This window comes from Pseudophryne corroboree, chromosome 1 (assembly GCF_028390025.1).
Source record: "Pseudophryne corroboree isolate aPseCor3 chromosome 1, aPseCor3.hap2, whole genome shotgun sequence".
Lineage (NCBI taxonomy): Eukaryota > Metazoa > Chordata > Amphibia > Anura > Myobatrachidae > Pseudophryne > Pseudophryne corroboree.
Window position 1 is genome coordinate 759,227,221 of NC_086444.1, and position 21,622 is coordinate 759,248,842.

Consider the following 21,622-nt stretch of genomic DNA (forward strand, 5'->3'; position numbering starts at 1 on the left):
TAAAATGTCAGTCTAGGTAAAGAATTGCCTCCAGGATTAATATTTTGTGTCACAGGCACCAATTACGGACCCACGTTTTTAATAGTGTATTATAGTACCTCACCTGGGAAATGTAGTATAAGGCATACCCCATATATTGTATACCAGGTCAAATAGTAGTATCTGGAGTAGGTACAGGGGACTGGGCAACCTCATATTAACCTGTTGTTCAATGAATCATCACTAGAGGTTCAGAATGATTTACCAACCCGACAGCCATTGGCCTACAATCAAAATACCCACACGGTCAAAATACATTCATTATGCCGACATGTTCAAAATACCGACAGCTTTTCCGTTTTTTTTGTGTCAATGTCGATTTAGGTCGACATGGACACTGTCTAAGTGTTCCGCGCCCCCCCTCGAGCACGGTGCCTCACTGCGCTCGGCACACTATTATGTTCCCCTTCCAGGTCCACAGCAATGGTAAAGTCTGTTTTGGGGCAAAAATTACTTTTAAAGGCATGTAGGCATTTTGACATGTCGGCATTTCAAATGTTGGTATTCTGTCTATGTAGTCATTTTGAACATGCCGGCGTAATGAATGTTGGTATTTTGACTGTCGATCAATGGCTATCAGGATTATGACTGTCGGTATTGTGTCCATCGGTAATCAACTGCTACCCATCACTAGGACTGGGTGACGTTTATAGGCAGAGTAATTGACACAGGCAAGTGTGTGCTTGTGGGCACACTGTATATCCACCAGCCTCCTCACCACACCTCTTCTTCAGCCACCCACACATTATTTATCACTCCATTTCATTATCTCTCTTCTTTTTCCCAATGACAGCAATCCTTCCCTGGATTTCCAGCACCACTAGTTATCACACCCAGGGTATTCATCCTTTGTATGCTGCCTGCTTTTGAAATTATTATATAGTCCCTTCCCCTCTGTCAAGCAATGAATGAAGCGCTGACATATCCAGTTAGCTGTGTGTTAGATCTACTGCAGACCAAGAATCTAGATTGGCCCCCGGTGGAGCAACCAGTGTGAATGTGGTGCCTAATGTCCACATTCCAGCTACTAAAAACCATGCTACTCACCACATACAGTGGCAGATGTATTAAGCCTAGAGAAGTGATAAAGCAATAATAAAGCAGTGATAAGTGCAAGGTGATAACGCACCAGCCAGTTAGCTCCAATATGTGAATTTATAGTTAGAAGCTCATTGCCTGGTGCGTTATCACCTTCCACTTATCACGGCTTTATCACTTCTCCAGGCTTAATACATCTGCCCCTGAGTGACAAATTAATGTGGTATGCGGTTAAATTGTCTGAATGCACTGTGCAATCTCTGGGTGGGATGTACTATGTGACATTGCCGCCCATCGTCTCTATGCTAAGTGCATATGTACTTACATATGTGCTTAGCATTGTGAAGGACAGCTCTTCCGATAAAAGCTGTCCTTCACAATCCCCGGCATCACCCTGACTTTTGGGTTTCAGCCACCTGTGTCATTCTGCATATGTGCAGGGTGACGGGGGGCGGTCGTGGGGCATGCTTGGAGGGATCCGATCCCTCATACAGCGCTGTGGAAAGAAGCCCATAGGCTTCTATGGGGTATCGCCAGCAAAAGTTGGCGAGCCCCTTCGCGGTGCTGACCTGGCGGCTGGGGGATAGTGCATTAGAAGGTTTACCGCATTTTCCGCTTAGTACATCCCACCCTCTGCAATTCTCATGTCCTAAGAAGTGCTGCCTGTGATCTCCTTGGCAGCAGCAAACATCCTCTGCGTGTTATCACCATGAGGCAAGGTGATCACTGCCTCAGACAGCTACATGGAGTGGGAAGTGGTACTGTGCAGAAAGTGTGGTTATAGACCTGCTCTAAGTAACATATACCATACAGTATAACTGATTCATTTCTTATGTGTTTATTTATACAGATTTCTCCAAGGGATCTTACCGCTATGCACCAATGGTGGCTTTTTCAGTCTCTCACACATATGGGATGACAAGTCCTGGACCAATAAGATTCAACAATCTATATGTAAATTATGGCTCTTCATATGCACCCTCCACTGGAAAGTTTCATGTGCCGTATCTTGGAGTGTATATCTTTAAATTTACTATAGAATCATATAGTCATCGAATCTCTGGCTATTTTGTGGTTGATGGAGTTGATAAATTTGCATTTCAGTCTGAAAATATTAACAGCAGCATGTACAGTGATAGGATGGTGACTGGCGATGCCTTGTTAGAGTTAAACTATGGGCAAGAAGTCTGGCTCAGATTAACAGCAGGCACCATTCCAGCACAGTACCCACCTGTCACAACTTTTAGTGGCTACTTATTGTACCGCACATAAGGTTTATTTTCTAACATCTACACAGTTAATCTTTTTGCTTAAAATGCTAAAATCAAAATGATTTTGACATCTTCATTGTATGCATTATAAATGTATATATGTATACTGTGATTACGATGGAACTTTTAGGGCTCCAGCGCAAAACATTCCACTGTGCACCCTCAATTTTATGTATAACAGCACAGAGTAGGAGAAACAGAACATCTCAGTTCCTCAGAGGGATCGTATGAAGGAAAGTCCTCTCTGACATAGACAAACAGCAGGTCCTCTGAGTCATAAATCAGTTCATATGTTCCGTGCCCCTATGAGACCAGAAGAGGGTATACGCCTGAGACAAAAAGAAAAAGGAGAGATTACTTATGAATGCTGCAGTAATTGAAATAGTATATTAAAAAATAACTTTTATTGCTATGGTTTTAAATAATTGCAATTAGCGTGGAGAATTGTGTATAACACTAGGAAAGTGAGGTGAATTATTATAATATAATAACTACATATTCAGTGCCCAGGGGGTAAATGCCACACAGATTTTCTGCCATTTTTGCTATGGGATTTAAATTGGTGATTTATTTATGTTTTTATGTTTGTCTCTGAGACATTCCAGCTAATTGTCTACAGCAGTGGTTCTCAAACTCGGTCCTCGGACCCCACACGGTTCACGTTTTCCATGTCACCCAGCAGGTGCACTGTGTATCGCCAACTGTCACATTTTAAAAATCTACAGGTGACCTGCAAAACATGAACCGTGTGGGGTCCTGAGGACAGAGTTTGAGAACCTGTGGTCTACCTTATTCCTGTGCAGTGTCATAATGTCATAATAAAGTATGTGTGTTCTTAATGTAGCAAAATAAGTAAAATAATACTTCTTGTCAACAGTTTGCAGTTCTCCTGTTCTGTAGAAGCCAGAGTTAAAATTGACAGACTAAAGTTTAGCTCCCCACCTCTTCCCCTCCACCCTTTCCAGGTGGCAGAGGTGCAACTCGATTTCCTATGGCTATGCAATACCATACAAATGAAATGCAAATGTAGCATCTGTGATCTGAGTGCTGCTTTTTCAGATCATCATTGCGAGCATCGGTCATCCATAGCTTATACCCCTTTTACTCTGCCGCAATAACCTAGGTGATTGCCGGGTCTACCCGGGTGACAGCATGGTGTAAAAGGGTCCTTAAAAAATAACCCAGGTCAAGTGATCTGGGAATTTGACCCTAGTAGCTACTAAGGTTGGACCCAGGTAACAGTGCACTGTAAACATCACTACCAGCGTTATCCAACTCAGGTTATGCTTAAAAGCTGCTGATTGGTTGTGTATGCAGAGGTCCGCCTCGGGGGAGGGTCTGTGAGTGACATGAAGGGCAGACCCAGGTTCAGTGTAAACAGTGCTGACCTGGGAATAACCTCTTTCCAAGATGCAGTGTAAACAGGGTCTGACCTGGGTTTGACCTGGGTTGTCACCATGTCCTGAAGCCTGGGTCAGACCTGGGTTTTTGGTGTAAAAGTGGTATTACTCTGCACACACACACAAAACAGGTCTTGGGCATGCAACAATCAGATAAGTATGTAAACGACTGGGTTTGGTGATACAGGTTGAGTATCCCTTATCCAAAATGCTTGGGACCAGAACTATTTTGGATATCAGATTTTTCCGTAGTTTGGAATAATTGCATACCATAATGAGATATCATGGCAATGGGACCTAAAGGTGTGTACACACGGTGAGATCCTTGCTATGTTCGATTTTGACTATGAGATTTCCCTTGAACTCCCCCAGAGCCCAGATAGCACAGATAGTACAGATTTTCACTATCTGTGCTTGAGATTTTGTCTATGTACGCAGGGCCGGCTCAAGGGTTTTGAGCGCCCCGGGCAGGCAATAGGGGCATGGCTTCATACAGGGGACGTGGTCAGTTATGCCCCCTGTACAGTAGTAGCGCCGATGAAATGATGTGCGGTGCGCGATGACGTCATCGCACACCGCACAGTAAAGGTCCTCTCCACGAAGGGAAACTAGACGCTACGTGTCAAGTTCCCTTCACGGCAGGGGGCAGCGGCAGCGGGGGGCACACGGCACAGCAGCAGCGGATCTTGCCATGGTGCGGCACCCTCCGGATGGCGCCGGTGCCATCCAGAAGGCGGCGCCCCGGGCAGAAGTCCTGCTTGCCCGTGGCAAGATCCGCTGCTGTATGTACGGTTTTAAATAATTGCAATTAGCTTGGAGAAATGTGCATAACACTAGGAAAGTGAGGTGAATTATTATAATATAATAACTACATATTCAACCTGTACTACAAAGACATTAAAAACACATTTTATCACTCATTCAGTCTTTTAGCTGTCTAAGGCAACTGCATAGGGTTAACCATTGATAGCACAGAGTTTATAATGATAATTTATTATTATACTTCCATTGGGGAGTTGTGAGTGATAAAACATGTTGTGTATGATAAATGGTGTTCCAGCCAATCAGCTCCTAATTGTCATGTGTTAGGCTCCTAACTGTCATGTGTCAAATGACAGTTGGTAGCTGATAGGCTGGAGCACCATGCATATGCATCTGCGAGCGCATTGCGATCTGTGATGCACCTTTCTACTTGCAGACAACTGCAACGATTAACAATCCATACTGAATTAGGCCCACAATTCATACACTTTGCAGTAAATGGTTGGAAGTTCATATCAAAGAAGACACAAAAATGTTTTTTAACCTTTTTTCAAATCCTTACTAATGAAGATATCAGCAGTCTTCCCCTTCCCAAACTGAGTAGGTTTCTTGCTTTATTTTTTTACAATTGAAAGTTCATAAGCCGCTCATAACTTTATTGTGATTACATAAACCTTTTACTTAAGCTAGCTTATCACTAAATAAAACCACACCACACACTGAAATAAAGACACGGACACAGTAGCTGGAGTTAAAGGTCAGACGATGTTTATTAATCGCTGACCAACTCTTTAAACTAATAATTGAGGCCGAATTAGAATTTAATTGAATATATATTAACTTTAGTTTGGAGGATGGCAAACAGAAAACCGCTGCCAAACACCAGCACCCGTCACCTAGATGACAAACCACCAAACCAAGGAGGGGAGTACACATACCCCGCCTCCTTCCCGCATAACCCGCATTGTGCTGGCCTTACCCCTCTTTCTCTGGCAAACGTTCGGTTCCCGCAGGGGAACGTCTAAATGTCCAACCGCAAGAAAAGGACACACCTGCCGTCCATTTAAAGAGGGAGCCCCACAATGACCACTTATGCCTGTGTGACAGCTGGTTGGCAGCGATTTCCCGCCAATCTGGCTTTCAATAGCCCACAGCAAGAACAAAAAACGTAGACGCATTCTGGGAGGGCGGGCGGGCATAAACTGAAAGGCAAGAGGGAGTCTAGCAAGATGGCCACCCCCTATATACTAACCTAAGACCCTCCTCTTCATCCTGATGCACAACCCCTTAAACCAATAGGAAAAAACCAACCGGGAAAACTGATCTGCCTAGCAACTGCTTAGTCATTTAACAACCAATCACAAAAAGTTGATCGCTTATATGGCCTCAGGCTTATGCAGCCTTCAGCTTATCTAAGCCGCTCATAACTTTATTGTGATTACATAAACCTTTTACTTAAGCTAGCTTATCACTAAATAAAACCACACCACACACTGAAATAAAGACACGGACACAGTAGCTGGAGTTAAAGGTCAGACGATGTTTATTAATCGCTGACCAACTCTTTAAACTAATAATTGAGGCCGAATTAGAATTGAATTGAATATATATTAACTTTAGTTTGGAGGATGGCAAACAGAAAACCGCTGCCAAACACCAGCACCCGTCACCTAGATGACAAACCACCAAACCAAGGAGGGGAGTACACATACCCCGCCTCCTTCCCGCATAACCCGCATTGTGCTGGCCTTACCCCTCTTTCTCTGGCAAACGTTCGGTTCCCGCAGGGGAACGTCTAAATGTCCAACCGCAAGAAAAGGACACACCTGCCGTCCATTTAAAGAGGGAGCCCCACAATGACCACTTATGCCTGTGTGACAGCTGGTTGGCAGCGATTTCCCGCCACCAAGGTTTTCCAAACCGCCACCGCCATCCGCAAACAGAACCTTAACCAACCAGAAACTAACTAGCTCTAACGAAAAAGACCGAAAATATCTTCCAGAAAAAACTGCACTCCTTCCGGAGAAAGGTGAACCCCATCGTCTCTATAGAACTGCCTGTTCCGCAGCACCAGCAGAGGATGCTTAATTGCCACTCCGCCTATGGCCTTGACAAACAGAGACACCGTCGAGTTCACCTTTTTGCGTGCTTTCTCCAGCGCCGAGAAACGCACCGCACCACGCCAATGGAAACGGGGCACCATTTCCGACCAGACAATGCATACCCCAGGCCAGTGACAACGTATCGCCACCACATCCGCCTTTATAGACAAAATCAAGTCTATGCCTTTAACTCGGCCCAGATCATTACCACCCAGATGAATGATAATACAACTGGGGCGACCCCAGCGGCGCTCCCTAGAAAAAAGGACGCGCAACAAATCACCCCATAACATGCCCCTAACACCTAACCATCTAAATTGCCGGGACCCAAAAATCTCAGTCGCCCTAGATGCCATGGGATGTTTCTCCGCCCAAAAAACATATGAATGACCAACCATCCATATGTGGTCTCCAAAATTGCTGACAGCTGTAAAAGAAAATATCCTAATGTCAGATTATGCACATAATCTGTAACTTAAACACAACGTAACCAATAAAACCCAAGTGAAGGAGAAAACTCAAAAAACCTCCCGTGGACCTTGGTAGAACAGCCAATTGAAATTAGGCCCCCTCGGAGGAAAAATTTTAAAAATTCGCTTCACACCCTCGATTCCTGAACGGTAAGCGTTCAAAAACCGACGAGTAAACACGTTTTTGGGTTAGCGCAACAGGCGCACTTATAACTTATCTATACGGACATAGGACTTATAGGAGGCCGACTTCCAGCGACCCAACTCCCGAATAGCCGCTGGTGATGAACCAGCGGCCGCCGCATGGGTAGCCGCCCCAATCCGAAAGGAATGAGTACCGAAGTCCGCCTCCTGCAAGCCCAACGCCGTCAAACATTTCTTGAACACCGATGAGAACTGAAACTTTGTCAGAGGGTCCAACTGCGCGTGCACCAGCAACTGGTTGCCCCCCGGAGGTCTTAACCGCACATACTCTTGCGTCAACCGCAGCGGGCAAACGCCCATACCTCCCTGAGCCTCCAAGGACAACCAGCGACCCCGACCTGTTTGATCTGTCTTGGACCGCACAATCCTACAGAGCAACAGGCCCTCCTGCAAGCGCACATTCTCGTAGAGCAGACCCGATTCCCGGGACGCCTTGCTGCTCGCCACTAGCTCGCTCACCCGAAAAGCCCCGAAAAAGGCCAGGGCATACGCGCTACTAAACAATGCCACCTCAAATTCCGAGGACGCAATCCGAGGTAGCACACGCAGCAATTCCGCTAGCAGCTGCAACGTTATAGGCCTACGTGAATCCGCAGGCGCCGGGTGCAACCTAGCCCAACCTTTCAGCGCTCTGGAAAGGACAAACGACCCCGTGGGGTCCGTTGTCCCGTGGAGTCGCGAGTGAAAGGCGATGCCCGCAAGGGCAGTAGCCATGGCCGCTTTTGACCTACCGTTTTGGTAATGCTCCCAAACAAAGGTCAACAGGGCGTCGGCCGAGGACTCACCTGCTACCCCGTACCTACTCTGAAAGGCTGACCAATCCCGCCATGCAGCATCATACGCTCGTAGCGTAGAGGGAGCCAGTGCACACCTGGCCAACGCCGTTAGACCGCTTCGACCATCTGCCAGACAGAAGGTGGGCACTGTAACCCCTCTGCCTCCGCTCCCGGAACCAACGTCCTGAATTTGTCAAACTGGAACCGGGACAATGCATCCGCAATTCCATTGTCAACTCCAGGTACGTGGCGAGCCCTAAAATTAATATTGCGCTGCAAACAAACCAACACTAAATGCCTTAGCAATCGCAGCGCCTGCGGAGATGAGGAACGCTGGTTATTAATCGCATGCACTACCCCTAAGTTGTCGCAAAGAAACAAAATGTCCCTATTTGCGAACCGTCCGGCCCATAACTCAAGCGCCACTAAGATCGGGAACAATTCCAGCAGAAGCAGGTTCTTGGTAAACCCACGCGTTACCCAAGATGCCGGCCAGGCCGCAGCGCACCATGAGCCAGCGATGAACGCGCCGAAACCTCGACTGCCTGAAGCATCCGTGAACAACTGCAGCTGCTTACTGGAACAACAAGGAGCGGGCCACAACACTTCCCTGTTGAAGGACACCAGGAACGAGACCCAAATCCGCAAATCATCCTTGATCTCGCGGGAAAGGAGTGATTCTGTCGAACCGTCCCCGCGGTGGCCCGCTCAAGTTTGCGACAGAAAATCCTACCCATGGGGATAATCCGACACGCAAAATTGAGAGAACCAAGCAAGGACTGCACCTGTTTAAGCCGAACCCTGCGTTTTCCTAAACAGTCTGTAATCAAACCCAATAGTTTCCGCACCTTATCCTCGGGCAAGCGACAGCACCCCCCTACCGTGTCAATCTCGATACCTAAATAGCTAAGACAAGTGCAAGGACCCTCGCACTTATCCTGCGCAACCGGTACCCCTAAAGCGCAGAATAACGACCTGGCCACCGAGAGAATGTCCCCACAGACCGAACTGTCTCCGGGGCCTACAAAAAGAAAGTCATCCAGGTAGTGAGCCACCCCCATCTGCCCGGAGGCGGTCTGGACGCACCAGTGCAAAAACGTGCTAAAGCACTCAAAGTAGGCGCAGGAGACAGAGCAACCCATGGGGAGACACCGATCGACGTAGAATTCGCCCCCTATTTTGAAACCCAGAAACCGCAGGGAATCTGGGTGTAGCGGGAGTAGCCGAAAGGCCGACTCCACGTCCAATTTTGCCAACAGACTCCCCGGACCACAATCCCGCACTAATCGCAGCGCGTCGTCAAACGACTGATATCGAACTCTGCATTGGGCTTCCGGGATAGCGTCGTTGACCGACAGCCCCGGCGGGTGCGACAAGTGCTGTATCAAACGAAACTTACCTATGGCCTTCTTGGGCACTACCCCTACTGGGGAAATGCACAAGGAGGGCAACGGGGAAAGGGCGTAGGGCCCAGCCATGCGCCCCAGCCCAATCTCCCCGTCAACCTTCCGCCGGACTTCCTGCGGGAATTCCCGAGCCGATCTCAAATTCTGGCGTGCAACCACATACACCGAATCCGGGATTGGCAAACGAAAACCGTGCTGAAAGCCCTGCAAGAGAAACGATGCCGCCGACTCATCGGGGTACAAGGTAAGCCAGCGCTGCAACTCGGGAACTATAATCGGGGAGAAGGCCTTACTTGCCAATTCCACCGGCCTCGTTGAAGCGGCAGGCTTACCGCCTGTCGCCGCGGTGCATTCCTTGGCCGGGTGACTGGCTCCGCACAACCTGCATGAGTGGCGAAAACGACAGCCCGTTCCTTTGCCGCATTTGCCGTCGTTGTAGGCAAAGCACTTGCCTTTTCCCGTCAATCGAGAAGCCACCGCCCCGGCCGCCCCGGGCTTCTTGGCCGTGACGTCCGGGGTGGGTTTGACCTGCTGCGTGACCTCCAACCACACCTCAACATCCTTAAAACCCGCGGGCAGGGTGGGGTTGCCATCCTGATTGCGACGAAACTTCTCGTCGTAATCCCGCCACACGGAACCCTTGGATTTTAAGTACATATCGTGTACTAAAAACAAATATTTCACCAAGTTGGCATACTCCGCGGGACGCGATTCCGTGTAGCAAGCCATGAACACCAAAAACCCACGCAGCCACTGGTGAAAATTGCGAAACGCATTTTCCCCAATACCACCCGGTTTCTTGGCCGCGTCAAAACCCTGCCGCATTTCCTCTGTAAGGGTGAATATGTCTACATACTTCCCCTTACGTATTTTTTCCCGCATGCGCTTACGAACCCCTCTTGTCACTGCCGTGTTGGCGCAATGTACCATCTCGCCGTAACGGGGAGGGTCGGAGGGGACCACCTGCGCAGGAGCGGCCACCTTGTGCGCCTCCTTGGCCATTCGCCGCGCGATGAGCCTAGCTAATTTACGCGGGCGCCGCGGAGAGCCGGATGATACGCTGCTAGAAGACGAGGAACTACAAGTTGAAACGTGTAAAGGAATATTTAGCTCACCGGAGTTTGAAGGACCCGGAACCGCGTCGTCCGCTGCACCCGCCTCCGCTGATGGCCGTACCTCCACGTTCGCAGTCGCGCTTGTCCGTGACCTTCGCCTCGTGACGGGCGTAGCCCCTGAATTAGACGGAACCTGCAAGGGAGAAAAAGAGGGGACAACCGGCACCGGGGGAACCAGAACATCATTAACACTTGTCCGCAAATGCGGAGGCGGAGAGCCCGTCCCCCCGTTCCGTGGCGGATGGCCGCCCGGCAGCTGCAGGGAGGGGGCCCCCGCCGAGGTGTACCCGATCGACTGCGTAAAGGCTGACCCGCTCACTGCACCGAAACTCGCGGGGTAAGACGGCCGCCACGCCGTATGCGGCGGGCAGCCGCCCGCCCCCTCCCATCCGTATGACGCCGGAAGGAACTGAGGGGGCGCCGCGAGAGGGGGCCAACTCTGTGCCACCTGATACCCACCGCCCGGTGCTTGCCCTGACTGCAGGCCCGCAAAGGCCGGCAAGGGCACCGCGACTCGGGGGCCACCGACCGACCACGTGGACTGCACGCCGGCGCCCGCGCTGGCCCCGTGCGGGGAAAACTGTGTGCCGGACACCGTCATGAAGCCCATGGAAGGCATGCTGGCGGCTAAGGGGAATGCTGGAGCCGGAGGCCACGCAAAACCCCCGGGGAAGGACTGGCTCCCCGCGAAGCCTTGCTGCGCTGCTACCGAAAGCGCCCCGCCGGGCGTCATATAAGCCGCCGAGACGGATGTCTGTGTGGACCCAAACTGAAAAGGACCGGGAAGGGCGTGGAGAGGGGTTTGAAAACGACGAGCGGGGGCGCCGTTAATGGCGTCGGGGCGTCTGACACCCAGGAGGAGCCCGAGCAGGCCACCGAGGCCGGGGGAAAACCCTGCCATGTGACTGCCGCCGGGGCGGGTTTGGCGGCCGCCGCTGCCACGTCCCCCGCCCCGGCGACGCTAGGCCCAAATGGCCCAATATTATTTAAATTGAGGTGCGGTGTGCTAAACCCCCCGCTGGAGGGGGGTAGTATGGGGCCCTGTATTGTCCCGGGGACAGCGGGAGCCGCTACCCGCTGCCCTGGGCTCATATCCCCCAGCTGCATATTGACCCCCCCCTCGCCCCCCGCAGCTCTGCCGCGGCCGTCCGGCACAGCTTGTGCCCCCAGGACGCCGCCGAGAGCCGACCGCGGGGATGGAGGAGGAGGGCCGGAGGCACTTATGGAAGGAGGGAGGGAAGTCGTTTCGCCCGCGGGAGACGCCGGGGAGCGCGGCCCAGCCAGACCGCGCGCACCCGTGCCACGTGCAGAGCGGCCGCCGGCCGCCGGAGGGGAAGTGCTGCAGACGCCCGAGGCAGGAGGGAGAGGAGAGGCCCGTCCCGCTGCGAGCGCCGGGACGCGCGGCCCGGCCGAGCCGCGCGCATCGGCACCACGTGACGAGCGGCCGCTGGCCGCCCGTCTCCGTGCGGCAGGGGAGCGGGCTGTAACTGCCCGTCCCCGCCGCCTGTCTGAAACAGGGGGAAGTCCTCTCTGTGGTGCAACGCTCGGGGAGCGGGAGCGGAAGGCGCTCCCCGCATCCACGAGGCGCCGGGGGGGGGGAGCTGCACGTTTTGGACGAGGCATGGCAGAGGGGGGAGAATCTGCAAAAGTATACAATGACACGCAGAGAGGGGGCACAGCACTGTATAATGCCCTAGAGAAGGCAAATGAAATAAAAAAAAAACAAAACAAAAACAATTTACAGGCAGTGAAAATAAGCAATAGTACTTATCCTTCCTGGGGCATAAACTGAAAGGCAAGAGGGAGTCTAGCAAGATGGCCACCCCCTATATACTAACCTAAGACCCTCCTCTTCATCCTGATACACAACCCCTTAAACCAATAGGAAAAAACCAACCGGGAAAACTGATCTGCCTAGCAACTGCTTAGTCATTTAACAACCAATCACAAAAAGTTGATCGCTTATATGGCCTCAGGCTTATGCAGCCTTCAGCTTATCTTACACTGTAATCATTCTATTAGATTGCAGCCACAGACATGATATTATATTTGCATAATTGGTTGTGTTTTAGGGGTTGAGTACATCCCCCTCCAAACAGGAGCATTTGAACCTGTTAGTTCACTATTTTGGGATGCATTGTGTTGACACATATATACTGTATTTGGCAGAATACATATGATATCCTGGCAGACGGGATCCCCTTGAGCCACAGGTTCTATTCCCACTCGGTTAGTGACGTGGATCCACCAACCAGTGGGAAAACCCAGTGTTTCTCAGGATTCCGGGCGCCGGTATTTCACCGGTTGTCAGGATTCCAAAGTCAGTCTCCTCAATGCCGGGATCCCGACACCCGATATATTGACTGCACCTTATATTTGGCAGCATTTACATACCCTCTCCAACACCTATATTGGATCCTGGACCCCTTGGTGCAGCAGCCGAGTTTCCAGGGCAAAAGATGTGCATTAAATGTTCAGATACCTGTGCACTTAAAAAGAGAGCAAGTTGAGGGAAAAAAAGCTGCAACTTGCATTCATAGCCAACGCTCAATGAATGGTGTAATGCTTTGCATTACTGCCTCACAGCACTATGGTCATGGAATCGATTCCCACCATGGACCTAACTGTGCGGAGTTTGTATATTCTCCCCGTACTTGCGTGGGTTTCCTCCGGGTGCTCCGGTTTCTTTCCGGAATCCAAAAATATACTGGTAGGTTAATTGGCTCCCCAAAAAAATTAACCCTAGTGTGTAAGTGTATTCTTGCACAAATTCTATAATTAAGTCCTGTTAACACAATATACAAAAGTACATTGAAGATATGACTCATTTTAGAACACACTGGTGTTGAAACTCTGCGAAGTACAGTGCATCTGGAAAATATTCACAGTGCTTCACTTTTTCCACATTTTGTTATGTTACAGCCTTGTTCCAAACTGGAATAAATTCATTTTTCCCTCATAATATTCTACACACAATACCCCATAATAACAATGTGAAAAAAGTTTTTTTGAGAGTCTTGCAAATTTATTAAAAATAAAAATCTAAGGAATCACATGTACATAAGTATTCACAACCTTTGCTCAATACTTTGTTGATGCACTTTTGTCAGCAATTACAGCCTCAACTATTTTTGAATATGATGCCACACCTATCTTTGGGCAGTTTCACCCATTCCTCTTTGCAGCACCTCTCAAGCTCCATCAGGTTGGATGGGAAGCGTCGGTGCACAGCCATTTTCAGATCTCTCCAAAGATGTTCAATCGGTTTCAAGTCTGGGCTCTGGCTGGGCCACTCAAGGACATTCACAGAGTTGTCCTGAAGCCACTCCTTTGATATATTGGCTGTGTGCTTTGGGTCGTTGTCCTGCTGAAAGATGAACCATCGCCCCAGTCTGAGGTCAAGAGCGCTCTGGAGCAGGTTTTCATCCAGGATGTCGCTGTACATTGCTGCATTCATCTTTCCCTCTATCCTGACTAGTCGCCCAGTTCCTGCAGCTGAAAAATATCCCCACAGCATGACGCTGCCACCACCATACGTGATGTGCGGTGCCTGGTTTCCTCCAAACATGGCGCCTGGCATTCACGCCAAAGAGTTCAATCTTTGTCTCATCAGACCAGAGAAATTTGTTTCTCATGATCTGAGAGTCCTTCAGGTGCATTTTGGCAAACTCCAGGCAGGCTGCCATGTGCTTTTTACTAAGGAGTGGCTTCCATCTGGCCACTCTATTATACATGCCTGATTGGTGGATTGCTGCAGAGATGGTTGTCCTTCTGGAAAGTTCTCCTTTCTCCACAGAGGAATGCTGTAGCTCTGACAGAGTGACCATCAGGTTCTTGGTCACCTCCCTGACTAGGGCCCTTCTCCCCTGATCGCTCAATTTAGATTGCCGGCTAGCTATAGGAAGAGTCCTGGTGGTTCTGAACCTCTTCCATATACGGATGATGGAGGCCACTGTGCTCACTGGGACCTTCAAAGAAGCAGATATTTTTCTGTACCCTTCCCCAGATTTGTGCTGCGAGACAATCCTGTCTCAGAGGTCTACAGACAATTGCTTTGACTTCATGCTTGGTTTGTGCTCAGACATGCACTGTCAAGTGTGGGACCTTATATAGACAGGTGTGTGCCTTTCCAAATCATGTCCAATCAACTGAATTTACCACAGGTGGACTCCAATTAAGCTGTAGGAACATATCAAGGATGATCAGTGGAAACAGTATGCAGCTGAGCTCAATTTTGAGCTTCATGGCAAAGGCTGTGAATACTTATGTACATGTGATTTCCTATTTGTTTATTTTTAATAAATTTGCAAAAATCTCAAAATAACTTTTTTAACGTTGTTATTATGGGGTATTGTGTGTAGAATATTCAGGGGGAAAATAAATTTATTCCATTTTGGAATAAGGCTGTAGCATATCAAAATGTCTAAAAAGTGAAGCGCTGTGAATACTTTCCAGATACACTGTATATGCTTACAAGGTAGTAGTGTCATTTGTACCACTGACCTATTATAAATGTGTTGCGTGCTGTAAAACTGGCAATAAATACCTTGGGTGATGATGTCATCACTTGTAATCAGTGACTTCTGGAGTAATCAGTTTATTGGTTACTAGAAAAAAACATTTCAATGGAAAAAAATAAGACACTTCCTACTGCAAATGGTTGCGGATATTAGAAGTTACCTGCACTTTCATACGCTAAAATAATTGCTTGAGACATTGCTTATTATTTACATTGTGCGGTACATTTTCACCTATTTTTCATAGTAAGGGTTCTTATAAAACACCAAAGTGTTAAATCATTATAGCTTTTGTTACATTTTAAGAATTTGCTTAGAAACATAATTGTTCAACAACTTATTATATTTCTCCAGATTTCTGTAAAAAATATGTAGAACATATTCAGGAAAGTATGTAATAAATTAATTTTTCTGTTATATAATTGATTTTGCTTATTGAGTATATTACATACTGAGTGTTTATTCTACAGGTCTGGCAGTAGGTGGTGCTATTTGCAGCCTTTCCAAAGATATTGTGTTTGCTGAAAAAACTAAAACCATCAAGTAGTAATATATGAAATCTCAGTAGAACTCAAAACCCAATGATTGCTGTTAAATTGCTTTGTACATTCTTAACAAAGACCAAAGTAAATGTGAAACTGTTATTGCAAAAAAAAAAAAAAATACAGTTACTGTAGTTTGAAAGAGATTTCAATTCTTTGGTAGATGACAATGCTGGAAGCAGGGGGACTTCAGAGTTTTTTCTTACACATTTAACAAAATGAATACAGTACTGCAACAGGAAGGATCATTTATTAGGAGGCAAAAATGCACTAGGTTTTTATCAGGGTCATCTTAATGTGTGGACACACTGGACAAGCTGCCCAGGGCCCCACAATCCTAGATACCCACGAGCAGAGAACGGCAGGCCACAGAGCATCTGCTCCCTGGGCTGGTGCCTAGGGAGGTAGAGAGATTGGCTTGGCCCTGATAAAGCAGGGGGTGTGGCTAATCATGGAGGTGTGGACATGGTTAGCATAGGTGGGTGCCAGGCACAGATTCTGGGGGGGAAGGTACGACCAGTGCAATTGCTAACCTCCCTTGTAGGCAGAGGAGACTGCTGCACTCACTGAAGCCCAGCACACAGCAGGGGAGACAGGTAAGGTGTGGACCCAAGCTCCTTCAACAAGCACAGGCAGGTAATTAGTACCCCCCATCCCCCTTACTCTGCGTCACTGCTGGTACCTCCGGAGCTTCTTGATAGATAAGCAGAGAATGCTACCCAGCTGCTCTGATTGTACATTATACACAGAGTGGCCGGACAGCATTTTTACCTGCCTCACAGCTTGCATCCAGACAGTGAATGGAGCTATTCATCAATCAGAGTGCTGACAGCCATTCACTGTATGCAAGCATGTGAAGAGATGGCAAGGGACCGCGGGCCTATAATGCTTTTAAGAAGACCCTGGCTTTTATTAGCAATAGGTGGATTTGTGATCCAAGAGGGTGAACTCTACATGGTTTTGGATAAGGCGCCCATAATTTTATTATGATAACTTATACTTTAACTTTAAGCTAGCTTAACACTACAAATAAAGACGCGGACACCAATAGCTAGATTTAAAAGGTCAGACGGTATTTATTGATAGCTGACCTGAACTTTAAACTTGATTTTATGTTGGGGGATGGCAAAAGAAAGGCGCTACCAATGCCAGCTCCAGTCATCTAATTATTACTCCCAGAGGCCGATCAAGACTGAAACGCGTTGGGGGAAAGAGTATACACGGATACACAGACGACTTACAGAGAGATGCTGACAGCCTTTCCTGCACCGTACCCCCAGTCTCCTTCAGAGGCTAGTGATGTAGAGCGACCAGCAGCGCTGCAGCGCGCCGGAGACCGTGCACTCTCACAAGGTTGCTGGCACCCGGAAGTGCTGCAGCCGCAGGTGGTCCCAGCGGATCCAGGCATCGGTGTGCAGGCTTGCACACATCGCCAAAACATTCACCTGAGACCGGAATGGGGAGAAACAGGGACGTGGTGACCAGCAGACGTTTTGGAAATTGTGAAGGAAGAAAGGTAAGTATATGTACCTGTGTTTAACGGAACGCCGCACCTCTAGAACATATATCCCCCACCGTACATTATAGAAGAGTTTTCATTTGGACTTGTTGCGGTCAGCAATAAAATATGGATTCTTGTTCACTTAAAGTTTTTTAGCATTATCCATATTAGCAGTGTATTAATTCCACCGGTGGTTAAGAGACTTTACCCCTCAGTGATTGCCATACACTGTTTTGGGACAAATCAATATGGACATAGGGGGTCATTCCGAGTTGTTCGCTTGCTATCAGGTTTTAGTGTATTTTAGCTTAGCAGAAGTGTGAACGAAAGGATCGCAGAGCAACTACAAAAAAAAGTTGTGCAGTTTTAGAGTACTACTCAGCGCTTGCGATCACTTCAGACTGTTCAGTTCCAGATTTGACGTTACAAACATATCCTGCGTTCTCCCTGCCACGCCTGCGTTTTTCCTGGCACTCCTGTGTTTTTGCAAACACTACCTGAAAACGGTCAGTTGACAGCCAGAAATGCCCACTTCATGTCAATCACTCTGCGGTGGCCATTGCGACTGAAAAGTTCGCTAGACCTTGTGTAAAAATACATTGGCCGTTGTGAAAGTACGTCGCGCGTGCACACTGCGCCGCATGCGCAGAAGTGCCTTTTTTGGCATCATCGCTGCACAGCGAACAATTTCAACTAGCAATCAACTCGGAATGACCCCCATAGTTTTAACAAGTTCATTCAGTGCAACAGCTATTTGTGTGTATCAATAGATTATTTAGCCAGGAGCATTGTGTCTCCTTAATAAAACCCATTTGTTATTTAGTATAATTTTATTGTCAGAGGAAAACCTCATTCAGTCTGTCACATTGTGTGCAGTCATCTCAATAGAGGCACCAATCACGCTAAATTATCTCATATAGGGGTATCGGTAAAACTGATTAATTGACCAAAAAGCATTGTGTCCCAATAACAAACAAACCTTGTCATTTAGTATCTAACTCACTGTTGAGACAAAACACCTGATCCAGACTGTTACACTGTGTGCAGTCATCTCAAAAGAGTCAGTAAACACATATACCGCATTAAGAATGCCAAATTGATTTCTCACAAATATTTAAAATGCCCGCTCTAATGTATATTGTAAACACCTGCACCTCTTATTGCCATATCCCATGAATGTGCGCTAAACATCGCAAAACACTGCATCCCATAAGAGAAAACAATACACCCACACATTATCTGAGTTCCAAAGCTCATTGAAGTATATATTTGCTATTAAAAGGATATGGATTCAATATATATTACAAAGTACAGTATACCTATAGTTACATGGTTACACTCACACAGTAAGCAGTTAAAACATACAATTACATACAATTACATACAGTTTCATACAGTTTCAGTTACATGCCAGCGATACAATTACCATATCTTTCTCATATAAATTTGTCCCTCCATATGACTCTCTCTCTCTCTCTCTGTAAAATCATACAAGACCTCCATCATCGTCTCAGACTCTCAGACCAAAACAAAAACTACTTTTCTATGTGACCAGCAAAATGTGATAACTAGTTTCTAGGGGAGGGGTTCATGATGAGTCACTATTCTCTTTGTATATGCTGATCAGGTTCAGCCTTGAAGACATCCAAAGGTCTGGCCTGAGTTTCCTGTCCACTGTAACACCCATTGTTCTAACAAAAGTGATTTTAGCTTTTATACATGTAATCATAACTATTCGCTGCAATATCCCACAACTTCATAACAAGTATCAAATTAATCTACACATTAAGCTGGTTGTTTTAATAGTAAATATGACAGGTCTATCTTGCTTCGTTCAAAAAATACACATTCATGACATTAATTCATTAGATAATTTTAAATCAGCATGATGTCTGGCGCTTGATATTATTATAATTATGTACTGTATGAAATAAGTGTCGAATCCATCTCTGTGGCATGTCCGTGTAAATGCGTGTGTTACCATATATTGCTGTGCTCGCTGCGCATATTTGCAAGTATAGTGACTTAAATGTGTGTAGTTTGTATGTTCTCTTTATGTAATATTTTTTTTGACTTCGACAGTCCACCCTTTGGCAGTAAACAATAACTGCCATCAATTATTAACATAAGAAAAAATATTTCATACAATAATCGGTGACCTAGACACAAGTATGTATGCATTTCGCAAATCAGACGCTTGACTATATTTGGGGAAGACAGGGAGGAGGAGACATCCTCTATATGCACTCGGCGGTCACGGGACCACTGGTTGGGTGTGGGACAACATTCAACCTATAGAGTATGCTGGGACAGTGCTTTGGCCTATAATGTCTGATTTGCGACGAACATTTCACACATACATGTACCTACGTCTTTGTACACTGATGTTTGGATTCGACTGAGGTTCTGCTGGGTAGATGAAGAAGACACAAACAAATCGTGACAGTGAAATATAAAATTTTCATGATCTACATATTCCTATCATTTTCTCTGTTTCCATTTCTGGAACGTATGCTAGGTCTGTTTATTTATTGAACAAGGGTTATAAGTAGTGTCCTTCCTAAATAACGTAAACCTTCGGAGTTCGGGGAGAGCCACTCATAAACCTTTCTTCCACATATATTAATGAGCTCTTTATCTGCAATGTGTGAATAGCCATTGTCTGATTGTTCCTGATTATCTCTGAACTCCATAACTACTAGACCTTTGATTTTTCTCTGACTTTAACAAACTGATCGGCTAATCCTGGGATCCTATAAGGAAATCACTCCTTCCTACAGAACCAGTTCCAGTCCCACACTCGACTCCTCATAAAAAAAACCTCGCAAAAATAGAATATCCTGAAAGAAAATGTTTGTCAGCGGGAAAGAGAGAAAAGAGAAATAGAACAAAACAACTCTTGTTCATAACAAATCAATTACAATGACTGGTCTTTCGGCAATCCTTTAGTACGCTCAACAGTGCCGCCTCTCAGTCTTCACGGAACAGAGTCTCTGGTGATACTTTTGCGATCTCTTTGCCTTGCACTTTGAATACACAGTTCACTTGGAACACACAGTTCACTTTGCTCTCCACCTTGCTCTTTGAACACACAGTTCACGTGGAACACACAGTTCACTTTGAACACACAGTTCACAAACTCGATGAATGTGAGCAATAAACTACTTTGTCACGAGTTCTCTCCGGATCAGCGACCTTCTTGCAGTGGGACGAGTGGACCCAAGTCTCTCTTTCAGCGACCTTTAGTGCTGTCAACAAATCTTGGTATTGTCCTTCCCACCTGTCTATTAGGCAACCTGAGCGTAAGGGCAATCACACAGTCTCTTGGTTCATAATCAATACAGTTAGCATTTGGCATACCAGCAATCAGCAGTTTCAAGTTCTTTGTCAAGTTCTCAAATGCTGGCTCATCTCAACAAGGTACTGTACTGTCACCTCATTGGTGTATTTCTGATCATTGTGCGGATCAATCATGACATGAGGTTGTCTTCCAAAAACAACCAAAAAGACACAAATACCAAAACCAAAATAAAAACAAATTTCGAAGAGGGTGATTCGTTGAGTGAAGATCTGGGAGTGGTTCCGAAGCTACATAATACTAGTGGCAGTATCTATGATCACAATAGTACAATTTCAGGCTTTGCTCCTACTTCTAGGGGTACTATTATCTACACACAAATTTCTGCGGAATTTTTCTTTGCGGTAAACACAGCAGCATCCGTGGCGGCAGGAAATGCCTCTACCAAGTTTGAGAAAACATCAGTGCACACCAATACATTACAATAATTCTTAAAGGGTGTTAACTGTACGAAGTCAATTTGTATTTCCTGAAAAGATCCGTCTGCAGGAGGGATATGGGATGGCTCTGTTGGTATTGCTTTACCAATATTCTTCTTCAAGCAAGTAAGACAGGTCATTGCTCTCTTTACCTGCATGAGAATAGAATCCTGGCGCACACCAGTAGGCTCTCATCAGCCTGCACCTACCCTCTTTGCCTAGATGAGTCAGACCGTGTGCCACCTCAGCTAGACTTGGAAGGTATGCTCTGGGGGCTACTGGCTTACCGTGTCCACCTGCCCACAGTCCTGAGGACTCCTGGCCATACCCCTTTGTCCTCCAGACTGCCTCTTCCTGCAGGGAACACAAATTTTTGTTTCTTAATTTAACTATCGTGTGTTTGCAATGTAGAGTACCATGAGCATAACTCAAAAAAGAAAAAAGAAAAAAGAAACATCTCTAAAGGAGAGAAGGAAGAAAAAAATGAAAAAGAAAATGTCAGGTTTGCCATTCACCAACAGACATATCAGTGTCTATACAACATTTCCCTTCACCAGTATTCCCATTCTCCACCCTTTGTGCTTGACAAGGCACACTGCAGTAATACTGGTGTCATCGTGCTGTTGAGATATACTGGGTTTGGGCAGAACTTTGAAGGTCCTAGGCATGTGGAGTTTGAACTGTACTTGGGTCCATGCATTG

The 21,622-nt window shown here is 46.9% G+C and overlaps 1 protein-coding gene and 1 long non-coding RNA gene across 2 annotated transcripts in view; one reads left to right on the forward strand and one right to left on the reverse strand.

The window, feature by feature from the left end:
- The window catches only part of MMRN1 (multimerin 1), a 150,140-nt gene extending 146,918 nt beyond the window's left edge, over window positions 1–3,222 (forward strand). The window contains exon 8 of the mRNA XM_063917280.1: window positions 1,928–3,222. Within this exon, the coding sequence (XP_063773350.1) occupies window positions 1,928–2,349 (422 nt within the window). The 3' untranslated portion in view covers window positions 2,350–3,222. The remainder of the gene's footprint in view (window positions 1–1,927) is intronic.
- The window catches only part of LOC134909909 (uncharacterized), a 169,773-nt gene continuing 150,741 nt past the window's right edge, over window positions 2,591–21,622 (reverse strand). The window contains exon 3 of the long non-coding RNA XR_010176063.1: window positions 2,591–2,677. This is a non-coding gene — a long non-coding RNA (uncharacterized LOC134909909). The remainder of the gene's footprint in view (window positions 2,678–21,622) is intronic.